This window comes from Dermacentor silvarum, chromosome 2 (assembly GCF_013339745.2).
Source record: "Dermacentor silvarum isolate Dsil-2018 chromosome 2, BIME_Dsil_1.4, whole genome shotgun sequence".
Classification (NCBI taxonomy): Eukaryota; Metazoa; Arthropoda; class Arachnida; order Ixodida; family Ixodidae; genus Dermacentor; species Dermacentor silvarum.
In genome coordinates, this window is record NC_051155.1 from 40,520,599 (window position 1) to 40,536,032 (window position 15,434).

Genomic DNA, 15,434 nt, shown 5'->3' on the forward strand with positions numbered 1-15,434 from the left:
CGTCAACCCTCCACCCCGTTCTGCTTTTAATTTTCACCCTCTCACAGCAATCTCACAGGGTAAGCGGTCACTCAAACCCTTTTCCCACAGTTGAGCTCTTCTTCTTCTCTCCGCTCTGCTAGGTCACTGGCCCCTTTTTAGCGAAGTGTGACTACGACGACACAGGGTTCGTATAAACAGCTTGGCAGTAAATAAAAAAAGATGCGAGCGGCGTTTCACGCTTTGTTGCGATAGAAGCCGTGTGCTTCTGCGTACTTTGCGCGTTGCAGACGGCAAATATTATGCACTCAGCTATCGCGTACGTTACCTCGGTGATATGTGTGCCGTAATGCGAGCTTTTCGTGATCCATTGCTGCTGCTTTAGTCCTTGTGTTCTTTAACGACAGAAGCACAGGAATCAGGCGCGCATGCTTACTTTTCTTGATGTGTCCCGCGAAAGCTGTCATGCTGATTGCTTTATGTGTGGTAAACAAGTGAATGTCGCTTCTCAGATGAATGAAACCTGTGTTCGAGGAAGCGTATCACATTGCATGGCATGTAGCTATGTCACGCTGTTTGCTGGGGCAGTATACAATCGGAGCGTCGCCGATTGCTGTTCACACGTGTTGATCCCTTCTGTTGCTAAGTTCGAGCGATTGCTTGTAGACGTGCTAAACGGTTTACAGGCGCTCTTTCCTAGACACGAGTCGGGATTTTCGTAGATGGTCTCTCAGGCTTTGAAGATATCGGAGGGCGCTTTCTGCGTGGATAGCGACGTGGCCCGACCGCGGTTTTGCCTACGTTAGTGTGTGAATTTCGTTTAACTTTTTCGGGCAATGAGCTAGCTTAATTACAGCGGTTAAGTTGCACTAACAGCGAGAGTGCGACGTAAAGTGGGCTTTACGAGCACGTTCTCTACGCTGAGGCTGTGATTCCACTACGCAAGCTTTATGGTTGTTGCAGTGACGTGGCCTCCGAGGCTGCACCATCTCGGATGCGACTATAATGAATTCGCTGAGTAGTGGTGCTATCTACGAGCAGCTACGAGCAGAGGGTGGCAGCCACGAGAATGACTTCCGGTCATGCTGCTTTCGATTAGAACTATGGTCGCTGCAGAGCTGTATCTCACTTAATTGGCACAAGTTCACTGAAGAAATTGATTACAGCTTGTTCAGTTTCCACCAGCTTGTCAGCGTGTGCTTCTACACCGCAAAGCTACACTGTTGCATCTTCTTGAATAAGTATGTTTGCTGCTGTTTTGCCCTCGGTGCTTTTCTTTTTTCTAGGTATATCTATCCGTAGAAGTGCGCCTCGCAATTTAAACTCATCTGCGCAACTAGTTTGGAAAGAAAATGACATTTCGTTTACTTGTCGCGTATGAATAAAACCTGCTTGAAATTCAAATACTAGAAACCGTTGCGGGTGGCCTTGGTTGTTATAGCACTGGCAATTGATGCGCATTCATACTAATTCACACCTATTTATTTCATCAACATGTATTGGGTACGACAATGAACACATTCACATTTTTCATTAAGTGTATTTCTATAGCAATAGAATAAGAATTGACTTACATTTGAGAAATTCTTTTGTAGCTCGGAGATCGACGCCATAGAAGCAGTCGGCAGGGCCCCATTCACAGGTTTGGAGAGCTAGAGATATTAATAACACTCATAAATCATGGTAGCACATGAAAATAACAACGTTTATGTTCAGCATCTCAACTTATTGGGACCACTGTCTACGCGACATCAAGTTTTGTGTGCAGATATGCTAGCCGAAATCAGGACAAAAGAACGATACACTTGAGGTATGAACAGTGCATATTGCCGCTTGAGCATGAAGGTGCGTACTTTTGGCGCACTCACCAATTGGCTATCGTATTAGTTTCCCGTCACCCCATGTATGGATATTGCGCGCAACGGCGGCATGAGACGTCATGCAGATGGCTGCCGCATCCACCTCGGCACCTACAAATCTAACCCTACGCGAGCGATCACGTTGAACAACGTCGCGGGGAAGTGGCCGGTATAAGGGCAGCAAATAGGTACGGAAAGTGGCCTAATGCTTGCTCTAATAATCTAAGTAGTTTGTTTTTCTGTTCATAACAGCATAAAATATGTCTGAAGGTCTTGCAATATTTTTTTTAAATCCTCGCACGTATCAAACTTTGGCCGCTTGCTCGTTGCGTGCGACAACCCTGTAGCATATTACTGATGCTCTTCCTGTTCCCGTTTTAGGTTATTAGCTTGTCGCTCATGGAACTTCCAGGCGTCGAGAGACGAATTCTAGATTTCCTGAACCGAGCCATCAAGAGACACGAACGAACGATCTGTTCGCGCGACGGCCACTTTCGTCGCAGGAAGCCGCCTCTGTGGCGCACAAAATCGCTCACATGGGGTTTGAGCTTGAGTGGTCAATGCCGTTAAGCGCTGGTATAGTGTTAAGGTGCTAATTGTTCAAACAGTATATGCTGTCTAGATTTGCTGGCGTCGGTATTCTTCCCCCCAACGCTGCCATGCTATCTGCCTTTCTATTTGGCATTCCAGCAGACAACGCGGATAACGGAGTTCAGTTTTAATCGCAAATCGCAACGTTTCAACAGAAGAAATGTGGTCCCCTATTAGAGCTGACAGGTGATTCTGCTGCCCATTCCGCAGTTGTTTGAGTGCTGCAGATTACTAGCTTGCCACGCTCACTAGAAATTAAAGCCCACGCGTGACCCACGCGTGACCGTTGCTGGCCGGCACACTTCCGTGTTGTTTCATGATCTTCGTCACTGCCGTCATGACTTAATCCTTGGACTCGATTGCTTGACTGACAACTCCGCTGTAATTGACTGCTCGGCCGGTGTCGTTGAACTTGACTTCCCCCGCTTCACCAGACGTTCCTGACACAGTCCAGAGTCAGCTCTCTAGTGTCCGAGTTTGTTCGTTTGCCCCCCAAGCACTCACCTGTATACTGCCGCTGTACCCTGCCCAAGTGTACCGGATGGTGACTATGTGGTTACTCCGTCTACCAGTGTCCTTTTGTCGCGCATTATTTGCTTTCCCCACACTGTGATGACTGTTGCGACCCTCCAGACTTGGCTGCCCCTGCTGAACTTCGGACTCTGTCCTCAAGTTCTTCCCCAGGACATAGTTTTGGCCCCTCTGTCACCATCAGATGAATACTAGATTTCATCACTGTCACCTTGTCCGCCGATGCGCCCACTTCTCTGTCGCTACAGAGCGATATCACAAAGATGATTTCCCCGGACCCTCAGCCCTCTCAAATAGACGACCTCTGTCATTTGCTCACCACATACTCCGACATCTTCGAATTTGACGGCCGTCCCTTAGGTCAAACCTCTCTCGTCAAACATCGCATACATACTGGCGATGCGCCTCCGATTCGCCGGCGACCTTATCGCGTGTCACCACTCGAGCTCCAAGTTATTCAACAAAAGGTTGACAAGATGTTTTCCAAAGGCATTATTGACCCATCCGCGAGTTAAAAAGAAAGACAACAGTTGGCGATTCTGCGTTGAATATCGGCATCTCAATAAGATCATAAAGAAGGATTTCTACTCTCTTCCACGAATTGATGACGTTCTGGATTGCCTTCACGGCGCCACCTATTTTTCATCCATTGACCCGCGCTCTGGTTACTGGCAGATCGCCGTCGACGAGCGGGACCGTGAAAAGGCAGCATTTCTTACAGCTGACGGCCTCTATCAGTTCAAGGTTATGCCATTTGGCTTGTGCAATGCCCCGACCACGTTCGAGCGAATGATGGAGGCGCTGTTGCACAGCTTTAAATGGTCTTTATGCCTGTGCTACCTGGACGACGTGATCGCGTTGTCCCCCACATTTGCCACACACCTCATAAGTCTTTCATCCATCCTGTCGGTGTTTCGGGCGACTGGGCTACAACCTAATTCTTCGAAATGCCACTTCGGTCGCCGCTAAATTACCATACTCGGGCATCTCGTCGACTCAACTGGCGTCCGTCCCGATCCCGCCAAGGTTCCTGCTGTCATCGAGTTTCCTGCACCAACTTGTGCCAAGGATGTTCGGAGCTTTGTGGGCTTGTGCTGGTATTTCCACCGATTTGTCAGAAATTTCGCGGACATAACCCGTCCACTAACAGATCTTCTCCAAAACGACGTTCCGTTTTTGTGTGGTCTCGCTCAAGCCACAGCCTTTTCAAACCTTATCACACTACTCACTACTCCGCCGATTCTCACCCACTTTTATCCCAATGCTCCAACTAGTGACTTAGACGCGAGTGGCTATTGCATTGGCGCTGTTTTAGACCAATGCCAACGTGGTTGTGATCGAGTTATTGCGTACGCCAGCCGGCTTCTTTCCCCTGCCGAGCGCAATTATTCCATTGCGAAGCACGAGTGCCTCGCTCTTGTTCGGGCAGTTAGGAAATTTTGCCCCTACTTATACGGGAGGCCTTTTACTGTTACCGCTGACAGCCACGTTCTGTGCTGGCTTTCGAGCCTCAAGCACCCCACTGGACATCGAGGTCGCTGGGCTCTACGTCTCCAGGGATTCACAAACACTGTGGTCTACAACTCCGGCCGAGTACACCAGGACGCCGACTGCTTGTCTCGGCGCCCCGTTGACGCCCCCGAGGCTACCAAGGAAGATACACTGTCCGGCCTTTTCTCGCTCTCTGCTTTGAGCCATATTGGTGACGAGCAACGCCGGGACACGTTTCTAAATGACCTCATCAACGTCTGCAGTTTGGCTCGTTGGACCGGTCATATAGCCTGTTCGTCATTGTAAATAGCACATTATATCGCCGCAACATGCACCCCGAGGGGCAGGAACTACTACTCGTCGCTCCCGATCATCTTCGGGCGACCGTACTCGAGCAACTGCATGATGTCCCTACAGCCGACCGCCTTGGTGTTTCCAGGACATATGACTGTGTACCGCGGCACCTATTCTGGCCCGGTCTCTACCGTTCTGTTCATCGTTATGTCGCTGCCTGCGACTCGTGCCAACGCTTGAAAAGGCCAGCTCTTCCTCCAGCTGGGCTCCTCCAGCTTATTGACATACCAGCCGAGCCATTTTTTTGTGTTGTCATCGACCTTCTCGGCCCCTTCCCTCTCTCCACCGCTGCCAATAAATGAATTGCCGTTGCTACAGATTATGCTACCCGCTACGCTATCACAAGACCTCTCCCGACCAGTAGCGCTACAGACGTCGCCGACTTCTTGATGCAAGACGTAATTTTGCATCACAGCACTCCTCGTCAGCTTCTCACAGACCGGGGTCGCTACTTCTTATCTAAAGTAACCGAAGATTCACTTCGTTCTTGTGCCACCAAACACAAACTTACGACTGCGGGCCACCCTCAAACGAACGGTCGTACTGAACGTCTGAATCGCAAGATCACTGATATGCTATCGATGTATGTTTCGTCTGATAACCGTGACTGGGACACTTCGCTACCTTTTGTAACTTTTGCCCATAACTCCTCACTCCATGACACCGCCGGCTACTTTCCCTTCTATCTTCTAATGGACGAGAACCAACGCTCCCTTTTGACACACTACATTCGACCCCTGCCGCACTGCCTACTTAATACGCGCGCGACGCCATTGCTACAGCAGCAAAGGCACGTCACACTGCCCGTCTTCGCCTCTCAGCGTCGCAGTCACGGCAGAAGTTGTTGTACGACGCCCGCTTCAGTGCGGGTGATCTTGTCCTTGTGTGGTCCCCGTAGCGGCGCGTTGGCCTCTCTGAAAAACTACTTTGGAGATTCTCTGGCCCTTATTGCGTCCTGCGATAATTTACAGACGTTACTTACGAAATAGCCCCACTGGATCCTACCACGTCTTCTACTTCCTCATACGTCGTGCACGTGGGCCGCCTTAAACCCTACCTTTCACCAACCACCCTGTCTTAGGCGCCGGGTCGGAGCTTTAGCGGCCGGGGGCTAATGTCAAGAGATTGCACACATGGGAAATAACCACGTTGACCACAGGGGTGAAGAAGACGATTGAAAAGATCGGCTTTCCGCCATCTTGGCAGTGCTACAGCTCGCTGTAAGTAGTCTGTAAATATATTTTAATTTGTACCATTTCCCGTGGCACCTATTTAGCGGCCGGGGGCTAATGTCAAGAGATTGCACACATGGGAAATAACCACGTTGACCACAGGGGTGAAGAAGACGATTGAAAAGATCGGCTTTCCGCCATCTTGGCAGTGCTACAGCTCGCTGTAAAAAGTCTGTAAATATATTTTAATTTGTACCGTTTCCCGTGGCACCTATTTAGCGGCCGGGGGCTAATGTCAAGAGATTGCACACATGGGAAATAACCACGTTGACCACAGGGGTGAAGAAGACGATTGAAAAGATCGGCTTTCCGCCATCTTGGCAGTGCTACAGCTCGCTGTAAGTAGTCTGTAAATATATTTTAATTTGTACCGTTTCCCGTGGCAATATAAATGTGATCATAATAAAATAGGTTGATGCCTGTCACAGCAAGAAAACAACATTTATTATGCTAACACATTTGGGAATTTAAGGTGCATTCTTCTGGCATTTATTCAACACCTTCTCTGTTTTTGCACACATTGAATGCAATTTTCTTAGGTTTCAATATGTGCATTAGAGAAGTGTGTAGGTGCGGGAAAACGTCGTCGAGGGCGTGCCGCCCCTATCACTGACCAGGGATTTTTGTCTACTAAGTGCGGTGCGGTGTTTGGTATAGTTAACGCCTTGCTGCGACCCAACCAGCACTCAAGTCGGTGCTGTGTAGCCTACCTTCTACCCAGCCCCGATCTCCTCCAAATTCACTCATTTCACATTGCATAGTCCTTCATCGCAAGCCAAAACATTCTTCCTCACATGCGGTTTGAAGTGATAGTCGTGGGGCTGGTTTACTTAGAAGGATTCATTGTGTTCTGTCCAATTTTTAAGGGTCACCTAAAGGGAAGGTATGCTATGGATGGGGGAATTTTATTGCCGGGTCCCAAAAATTGCTACCAGCGCATGCGACCAATTCAAATATATATACGGCTTTTCAAACATTGTAGGCAACGCTGAAGAAAGTACGGAAGTAACCAGGCCATACGAATCTCATTGCTCTGCTTTCCCGGCGCAGTCGTTTTCGACCTGCGACGCTTTCCACGCAACACCTAATAACCATATTACAACTTGTTCAACTGATGCTATTTTAAAGGAAGTTTTATTTGTGGAGAAACGGTTGCGTGCAGCCTAGTTAGTTATGACCAATGGTGCCAAATAACGCTACCGGCTTCTAACCGTGTTTTTTTTTCTTCTGTGGTTTCTATTTCAATCGTGTCATGTTGTGACTAGGCAGCGTAACTCTGAATCCGTATTTGTTTGAGTTTATGCTTTCGGTATGCGATATACCATGCATTGTACCCTGTGAGCACAGGCGGTGCACTGCGACCGCTGTTCGCAAAACGTGACACTCGGTTGGTTCAGTGGAAAACAGCTTTTGATTACAGACGTCTTCCATCCATTATTAGAGCTATATATCGTGACATAAATGCACCGTACCTAATGTACCTAAAGTACATGGCGCCTACCTATATTCACATCTGACGCAGTCGATTCGGATCGCGAATGCCAACAGTGAGTGAAGTCTCTTAAGCATTGGTAACGTTATCAAGCTATGTATAAAAGTCACTGCAATGGAGTATACAAGTGGACAAGTAGTAAGAGCAGCGCCACAACAATGGCAGCACAAGGCATAGAAGTCCCTGCCTGTCCTGTGTACTTCTCTGCCTTGCGTTATCATTCCTTCTGTGCTGATTTCACTATATGGAATGATGTATAGACGATGTCTCCTCTCTCCATTCCTTTCTATACTGTTTCAAAAGAAGCAACCGTGTGAGTAGTCGAGGAATGCATCGACACCTATGGGACTGTGAAGTTCCACAATCCGGGTGAACTGAGTCTTAATTCATTTTTTAATGTCTTAAATGCCTTGGTTCACTGTTTCTAGAGAAAGACGGGATATGGACTGGGGTTAAGCTGCATGTATACGGTCAAGCATGACTCTATCATTTGGCGACATACTCTATTTCTGGCTGAAGGGAACACGATCCTGCAGGGTGACCTAGAAAGAAGCCTCGAAGCCAACCGATGTTTTCGCTCGGCAGTCGATTTTTTTATTTGCTTTCTACATCACAAGTTCGAAGTGATCAGCGAAACAAAAAGTTCAGTAATGCTTACGCGGCGCACACTAGGGCCTGGGGCTTACGTTGAAAATGCCAGATAGCGGGTGCCTTGAATTCACATGTCCCATATGCTGGGAGTATCTAACGAGGAATGAAAAATGTCGGCACCCTTATAATACAGGACACCTTTTCTTGAACTAAGTTATAAGAAAATTATTCGACCATAGATGAACGACATTCTGCAGCGGTAGACAGCGGAGCTTATAACGTCCATAGCTGAGAAATTTTTAGTCATGTGACATAGACGAAACTGCTGAAGAAGGTGACGAGCATACCATAGAGGTAATTTGCGCATATGATACTTTTTGTGCACATAATTTCACATAGTCTTAACAAGATTGGCGAAAGGCATGACGCAAGATTCTTTGTTTCAGCTCTTTAAAAAACTTATTGAAAATAGTTTTTGACGCCTCAGAAAAACCAGCCATGAATAGATGCAAAATAAAGCACGCAATTAAGCATTTACAACGTATAGACAATGTGGGGCGCCTACACGATCCCTTTCAGGAGTGAGAAATCATACATAGCGATGACTGGCCGCTGCATTACCGTCAGATTAATGAACGCAAATATACGATATGCTCCAGCTAGCTTTAAATATGACGGCACACTGCACGCTGTACGGCTGCAAGCCTATCTCTTGTGAAGCCAGGACTATGGCACGATGCAAGCTCTAAAAAAGCTCGGGAAATCTTACAAGGCTATTTAATCTTATCAGATGACCACGTAACCACGTAACCACGTAAGCACTTTCGGCGCCGCTGGGAGAAGCAGCCTTAAAATTCATTGAGGAGTATTAGATCAACCATTTTAAGCATGAAGTGTTTTAGCTCCCGTTGTCGGCGACCTTCAAGTGACCTCGAGCCAAAAGCCAGAGCCGTTATCCGGGCACTCAATCGAGAACATACGGGCACTCAAACAAGATCACCCGAACTCTCAAAACGAGAACATTTCGGCAAGTTGCGAGAACAAAGCGGGATCATCTGGGCAACCATTCAAAACTTAATAAAATGCGGTCTCTGGCCCTCAACCCTTTCTACAGGACCGCATTACATAGGCTAGTTACTCTCCAAAGAAGTTACAAAAAATATCGCGTCCAATCTGAGTGCTGAAATCACACTGCGAGAAAGCCAGCTTACAAAATGAAACTATCTGCGCATCTGCGCACACAATAGAACGGCGCACGACATACTTATTGTAGAATGCTACAGTTTACATTCGTAGTTGTACCGATAAAAACAATTGGAACGGCAACGCCATGGTACCCAGAGGAACTGTAAATATCTGCATTGTATTATGCGCGTCACGCAATGGATTCCCGGCCGTCACCATGGGTAGGCTGCGGGTGCAGTGCACATCAAAAGAGGCTGCCGTACGCGAACGTGAGTGCGAGACCAGTCGTGCTCGTAAGGGCGACCCCGTGTATTGTCAACGGCGGAGCCTCTGACCGTCTACCAAAGCGATCACAAGGCAATACTGCGCAAGTGTAGAGTCGTCCTTGAAAGTGTGAGTGTGTGCGTGTAATCAACGTCTACATGATCTAAAAAAAGTCTATGCAACCTAACCAAATTCAACGTTCTGCGAACTTCAACGTTCAAAAAATACAATCCCATAAACAAGCAATCAAATCAGATAAGCAACGCATCGGGTCGCTCAGCATTTCTTGTGTTCGTTGCGTGTTCGCTGGCTTTGGACTGACTTTGTTTCTGTTTGCATGGCAAAAAGCTTCACGTTCAACCATCTTTATTCAAGAAAGGGGCTTTGATTTTTTTTCCTTTGCGATTTCAAAAGATTCTGCGTGACTTTCATTCGCCTCTCGCAATTCTTGTTTTGATTTGCTTTCTTTCACCACTTTCTTGCCTGATTTATGTGACGTGTGCCCATTGAAACTTTACGAACATATTGTTCCCTGTCTCCATTGCTGTATGTCCCTTGAGTAAAAATTGCAATGCAGTTGTCCGAAAAACAGTCCTGGTGGAACTATAAGCTGGGCTGCTCGTACAGTCCCATGATTACAGTAGTGATGGCAAAAAACCTTGTCGATACAGAGCATGATGCGCCATCGTCCGCGTTTCTGTTTCTCCTACGCAACGTTTGGCACATAAGTCACGGTAATGTTCTTATTTTAATAAGATTATGGGTGATGAAAACAACATCGCGGGCTCTCAACGCGTTTGTTAAAAAACTTTGGCAAATACCATGAGCCCACAAGAACAATGCCTATTCACAGCATTTTTTAGAGACAAAATATTAGAGCCTAAGGTTCCAACGAACTTCCGGCACAAGAACAGATGTCGACAAAGCTGTGGACTTCTCTGATAGCTTTGTGTTTAAAGTACGCGGACACGTGGGGTAGTTTTGCTAGTTCAGCAAATTTGCATCCCTTACACATGACGTAGGAGAAAAATTACACCATCTTCCCGTAGGGGAACCCTGAGTTGTATGCGAAGCAGCCATAGGGTCGACTCAAGGTAGTTTTATCAGCTATATAAACTTGGACATACAGCAGCACCAGCAACGCGCAGAACTGTTGTCGACGCCATCGCCGTTTTGCCCGCGTTCGCACCGAACGCGCGCGGCGTTGGTGACTGTTGCCGGTGCCTCTAGGGCGTCCTACTGTCGCGTCTCTAACCTGAGCTGCTTCGCATTATCGCGCGCGGAGCCGCAGGTGTTGCCATTCGTTGCGGAATCCGGAGAGGAGAGGAGCGTCGGAGAGGAGAGGAGGAATGCCGAGAGGAGAGGAGATGAGACAAGGAGAGGGGGGGAGGAGGATACGCAGGCGCAGTAGTGGTGTGGACGCACGGCGGTTGGATGGATGGAGGGAGGTAGGGAGGGAGGGAGTGACATAGCCCCGAGCATAAGATGCTTCGCATCTAATATAGACGTTTTCACGAGGGCGCTTCCGACGGTCTGGCGTGGAGAGTATGTGTCAGTGTTGCCTGCTCGGTCTGGACTGTGAGCTTGCCTTGCGCTTGCATTGCGGAGTGGTAGCTTTCCTTCGATGTTTCCGTTTATTTTTGTCACGAATGACTTGCCCTCGTAAATAATGACATATATACTCATCAAAAGGCTACAGGCCAGCACTGTGCAGTTTATGGGTGCACAAACAACCAGCGCAAAATAACGATTTTGGGAACTAAGTGTGTTCACAACACAGCACTCCGCGAGACCGCTGCCGATGTGATATGTTCACGTTTCGCCGGTTTGCTGCATGACGTGAGGACTTGGCATTTCAGTCTAATGTGAACGAATGCACACATAAGTAAAGTAACGCATTTTGGTAAACATTTTTCGGCACATTTCCCAATAGGTTGCGAGAATTGTCAGCTCTTCGATGCAATATTTTCTCGTATGTAGTGGCAGAGGCTACATTTGTTATTCTTTCAAACACGACATCATTCCATTGCCTAATACGGGGGCCACACGGCGCACTTTAGTTCGTGATCGAGGCCGATCTGGGTCGAATTTCTTGGTCGCGATTGGCTTCTTTGCTCAATCGGCGGAAGGAAGCCAATCGCGGTCGAACATTCTGATCCAGATCGGTCTCGATCGCTATAAAAATGGCCGTGTGACACCGGTATAACATAAATTGAAGCACTCTGCAAGAGAACTAGTCGGTAAATACACTTCGCAATTATCTGGAAAAATCGTGTCCTATGGAAGATGTATGCAGACCCTGTGTCCACCAAAACATTGTCAGCGTTCACAGGCACCCTGCCCGACCCTGCCCATAAAGTTATTAACTTCAACAGTGTGGTGCTGCATCGAGCTCACCCATCTTTGAGCATTGTCTACGCGCTTGGGCAGCAAGAGAATGCAAAAACTAACGTGTCAACCTCATCAGCGCGGCCTAGCGCCAGTGCTAGAGTTCGGGAACCGTAATGCGCTAACTGTGCATGGCGTAGAAACGCGCTAAATGAGCCCTCGCAAGTTAGAACGTAAAAAATGGTATTCGCATGGGTACGCGCGGACAATACCATCATACTTTCAAGAATAACAGTAACGAAAAAAAAATTATTCGCACAGTCGATCAAGTGAAATACTTACGTGCGTGCAGTGACCGCTTCGCTGACCACTAAGCGCTCTTCACTCACGGTCAGTAGTGGTTTACAGTCATACGCATATGTATTTATTCGACAATTGTCAAGACTCGACATTGCGTTATTATGAACATTGTACAGAAACTAGATAAAGAGCAGAGATGGCCCTAACGCGGCAATATTATCTCATTTCGCTTCAGAGATAGCGCACATGAACAATTATTTCCGTACGCGATATCTTCAATACAAACTTGAGGTTCACCGTGAGCGAAGCTTGTTCCAAATTCACACATTCGAAAGAAAAGCCATTCCAGGGGTAAACAAGCGTAAAAAATAGGTAAACAAATATATCTTTATAACAAGTCATCTTATAATCCCTATTGGGATTGACAGTATGTATAAATAAATAACTACTAAATACTAAAAATAAAAATATAGCGCCTGGGCTGTATCACTGTCGTGCGTCGGCTCGCTGCAGGTACCGCGCTGCTCGGTCGCCACGCTTATGCTTTGACATTTGGTTATAAGCACACTGCACCGCACCAGATCCAATAAATTTTGCATGATTGAGCTGTTCAGTTGCGTCGGAAGCGTATGGAGTAACCACCGCATATCTACCAACCACTGACACGTGTCGTCGGGCCGCCGACGCCTGGTCCGACAGCTACGTGCGCGCCTGCTTTCGCTAAATGATACAACCCTCAACCGCGAACCCTAATGGTGATCAGATTAAATCAACGATACGGTCACATGTGTCCAGAAATAAGAATGAAATATACCGCTGATTAGCACGCCAGGTCTCGACGAAGCAGACGTGGCTGCCGCCGCTACCGACGACGAAACACCACATCCACTGGCTGGGCTTGCTGTTGCCATGGCACACCACACTGGGCGCTCACGCGAGCACGTGAAACATGTAACAAGTCAAGCCGCACAAGACAAGCGAAATGGAAGAAAACAATCAAAATAATGCGCGGCGAAGATCACACAACCGAAGTGCGGCCGGCCTGCTCTCTCAAGGCGCACAGTCCAAAATGGCGGCATAACATGTTCTGACGCTAGACGTCGCCCGCGTCGGCAAATGGCGCTGCTGAAACGTCGGTTTGTGAAAAGTAAGCTATCGCGATCCTTACGCACATATTCTAAATTTCAAGTAGCAGTTTGCTTCCGCGGGTTACAGGTCAACATACGTCTGCTGCAATAAAATAATATTTTAATTCGGGACCAAATGCCACAATGTAATCAGATACCAGTACTAAAGCAATGTACACTACACTTTGTAATATCTTAGTTTTAGGCCACACAAGTAAGATTGAAGTTCCATGACAAAATTTTACTGCACTAACACATGTTTACTCAATGCTTACAGCTACATAACTTTTAGCCAAGTTCTGCTGTAAATAGTTCTGTTTTCTTATCCGGAGCGTTGAATGCAAAGCGTGTAACCTTGTTTTTCTTTTTTGTCGGAGCTTACACGGGGCGAAGGGGCCGAGAACTGTTAACTTAATTCCGGAAAATCGCTTCTCTGACGAAGAGGTGGACATGCGATGGTGGTTTTAGATTTCTGAATGAAGCATATAAGCAAAGATGATGTGTTTTTCAACGAGGTTAAAAAAATACATGGAAGGGAGATCTGATCAACAAGAATACGGAGTGAACAGCAGTACGTTTTAAGGGTAACTTTATGAAGAAGCCTGGTTATTTTAAGAGACCTGGTTAAAGAAATAGGTTTTAGATCGATAATTTCCGTGTAACCAAAGTGACAGCCTTACGACAAAAATTCGTCTTTAGTCTTAAAACATCGTAAAGCGCAGTCTCTTTCGGGTAGCGAATTAATTTCATATTCATTATTATGACGACGATAATCACTATTCCGAAGGTCCGCCAGCCAAACTCCGTCCTTTTTTACTGATGTGATCAGCTCTAACTGGATGTTATTGGTTAAATAATCGTTCTTTTTACAGTTGCACACTTCTGTCGCCTGCAAAATAAACCATCCGCGGAAGGTCCCAAATGTGTATGACCTCTTCTGGGTCGTCTTTTTTATAGTTAGTCTCACTTTGAACCAACTGGCCCAGTTTTCAGTATTTCAGTAACGTTTTTTTTTTCATGTACTTTTTAAAAAACTTGATCACTCACATTGAAGAGCAATGCCTCGATCTCATTTATACGGTCAGCGAAATTTTGGAGAGATACGTTGTCATAGCTAGAGTTTACAGAGCTCACAAGTTCCATAATAAGTTGATTGTATTTGATGAGTTCGTCGCCTGTTGATATTCCTATGGGTTTATGGCCAATCTGAAAGAGGAAGAAAATGTGTTTTTCGTAAAGGACAATACGCGCAGTGCTTTTTCCTTTTTTTCTTTTTGCAGCGCGAGTAAGGCAAAATGTGTACAATACCGTTTCTCACGCTTTTACCTTAATATATAAGTAACCATGCAGATTAGGTTCCGCAGGCCGTGACGTTTATTCGTAACTGCTGACAACAATAATAATATTCGTTGTCTATTAATGCAAACAGTGACAATTCTCACGCCTTTACCGTACATGAAAAAAGCCATGCAGACAATTTACCTTTAAGTCCTAGGCTTTATTAGCGAATCCTCGCAAAAATGATACAAGATAATTACGTTTTTTTCATTTCTTAGCACTAATTAGTTTAATTGCACAATGTACGAGTGCTTGTCTTTAACCAAACAGTCTTTCTGTTATATAATCTAGAGAAGTACACCGACACCGAACACTAATTATCTATACAAACTGTAAAACAAGGCCCGTCGCAGAAGATATAAAACTGCATAAGAGGCGCACATGGAACGAACTTTCTAAGCTCTAAATACCATCATCATCAGCTTAATTTATGTTTACTGCAGGACGAAAGCCTCTCCCTGTGATCTCCAATTACCCCTGTCTTGCACTAGCTGATTCCAACTCGCACCTGAAAATTTCCTTCATCACCCCACCTAGTTTTCTGCTGTCCTCGAATGCACTTCCCTTCTCTTGGTATACATTCTGTACCTCTAATGGTCCACCGGTTATCCATCCCACGCATTACATGGCCTGCCCAGCTCCATTTTTTCCGCTTAATATAAACTAGAATACCGCCAATCCTCGTTCGTTCTCTGATCCACACCGCTCTCTTCCTGTGTCTTAAAGTTAGGCCTAACGTTTTTCGTTGCGTCGCTCTTTGTGCGGTCCTTAA

The 15,434-nt window shown here is 46.6% G+C and overlaps 1 protein-coding gene across 1 annotated transcript in view; it reads right to left on the bottom strand.

Moving 5' to 3' along the window:
• The window catches only part of LOC119439977 (membrane metallo-endopeptidase-like 1), a 668,359-nt gene that overhangs the window by 177,005 nt on the left and 475,920 nt on the right, over nucleotides 1-15,434 (bottom strand). Inside the window, exons 7-8 of the mRNA XM_049662695.1 lie at nucleotides 14,372-14,530; nucleotides 1,554-1,631 (exon numbers count right to left, since the gene is read on the bottom strand). Of these exons, the coding sequence (XP_049518652.1) occupies nucleotides 1,554-1,631; nucleotides 14,372-14,530 (237 nt within the window). The remainder of the gene's footprint in view (nucleotides 1-1,553; nucleotides 1,632-14,371; nucleotides 14,531-15,434) is intronic.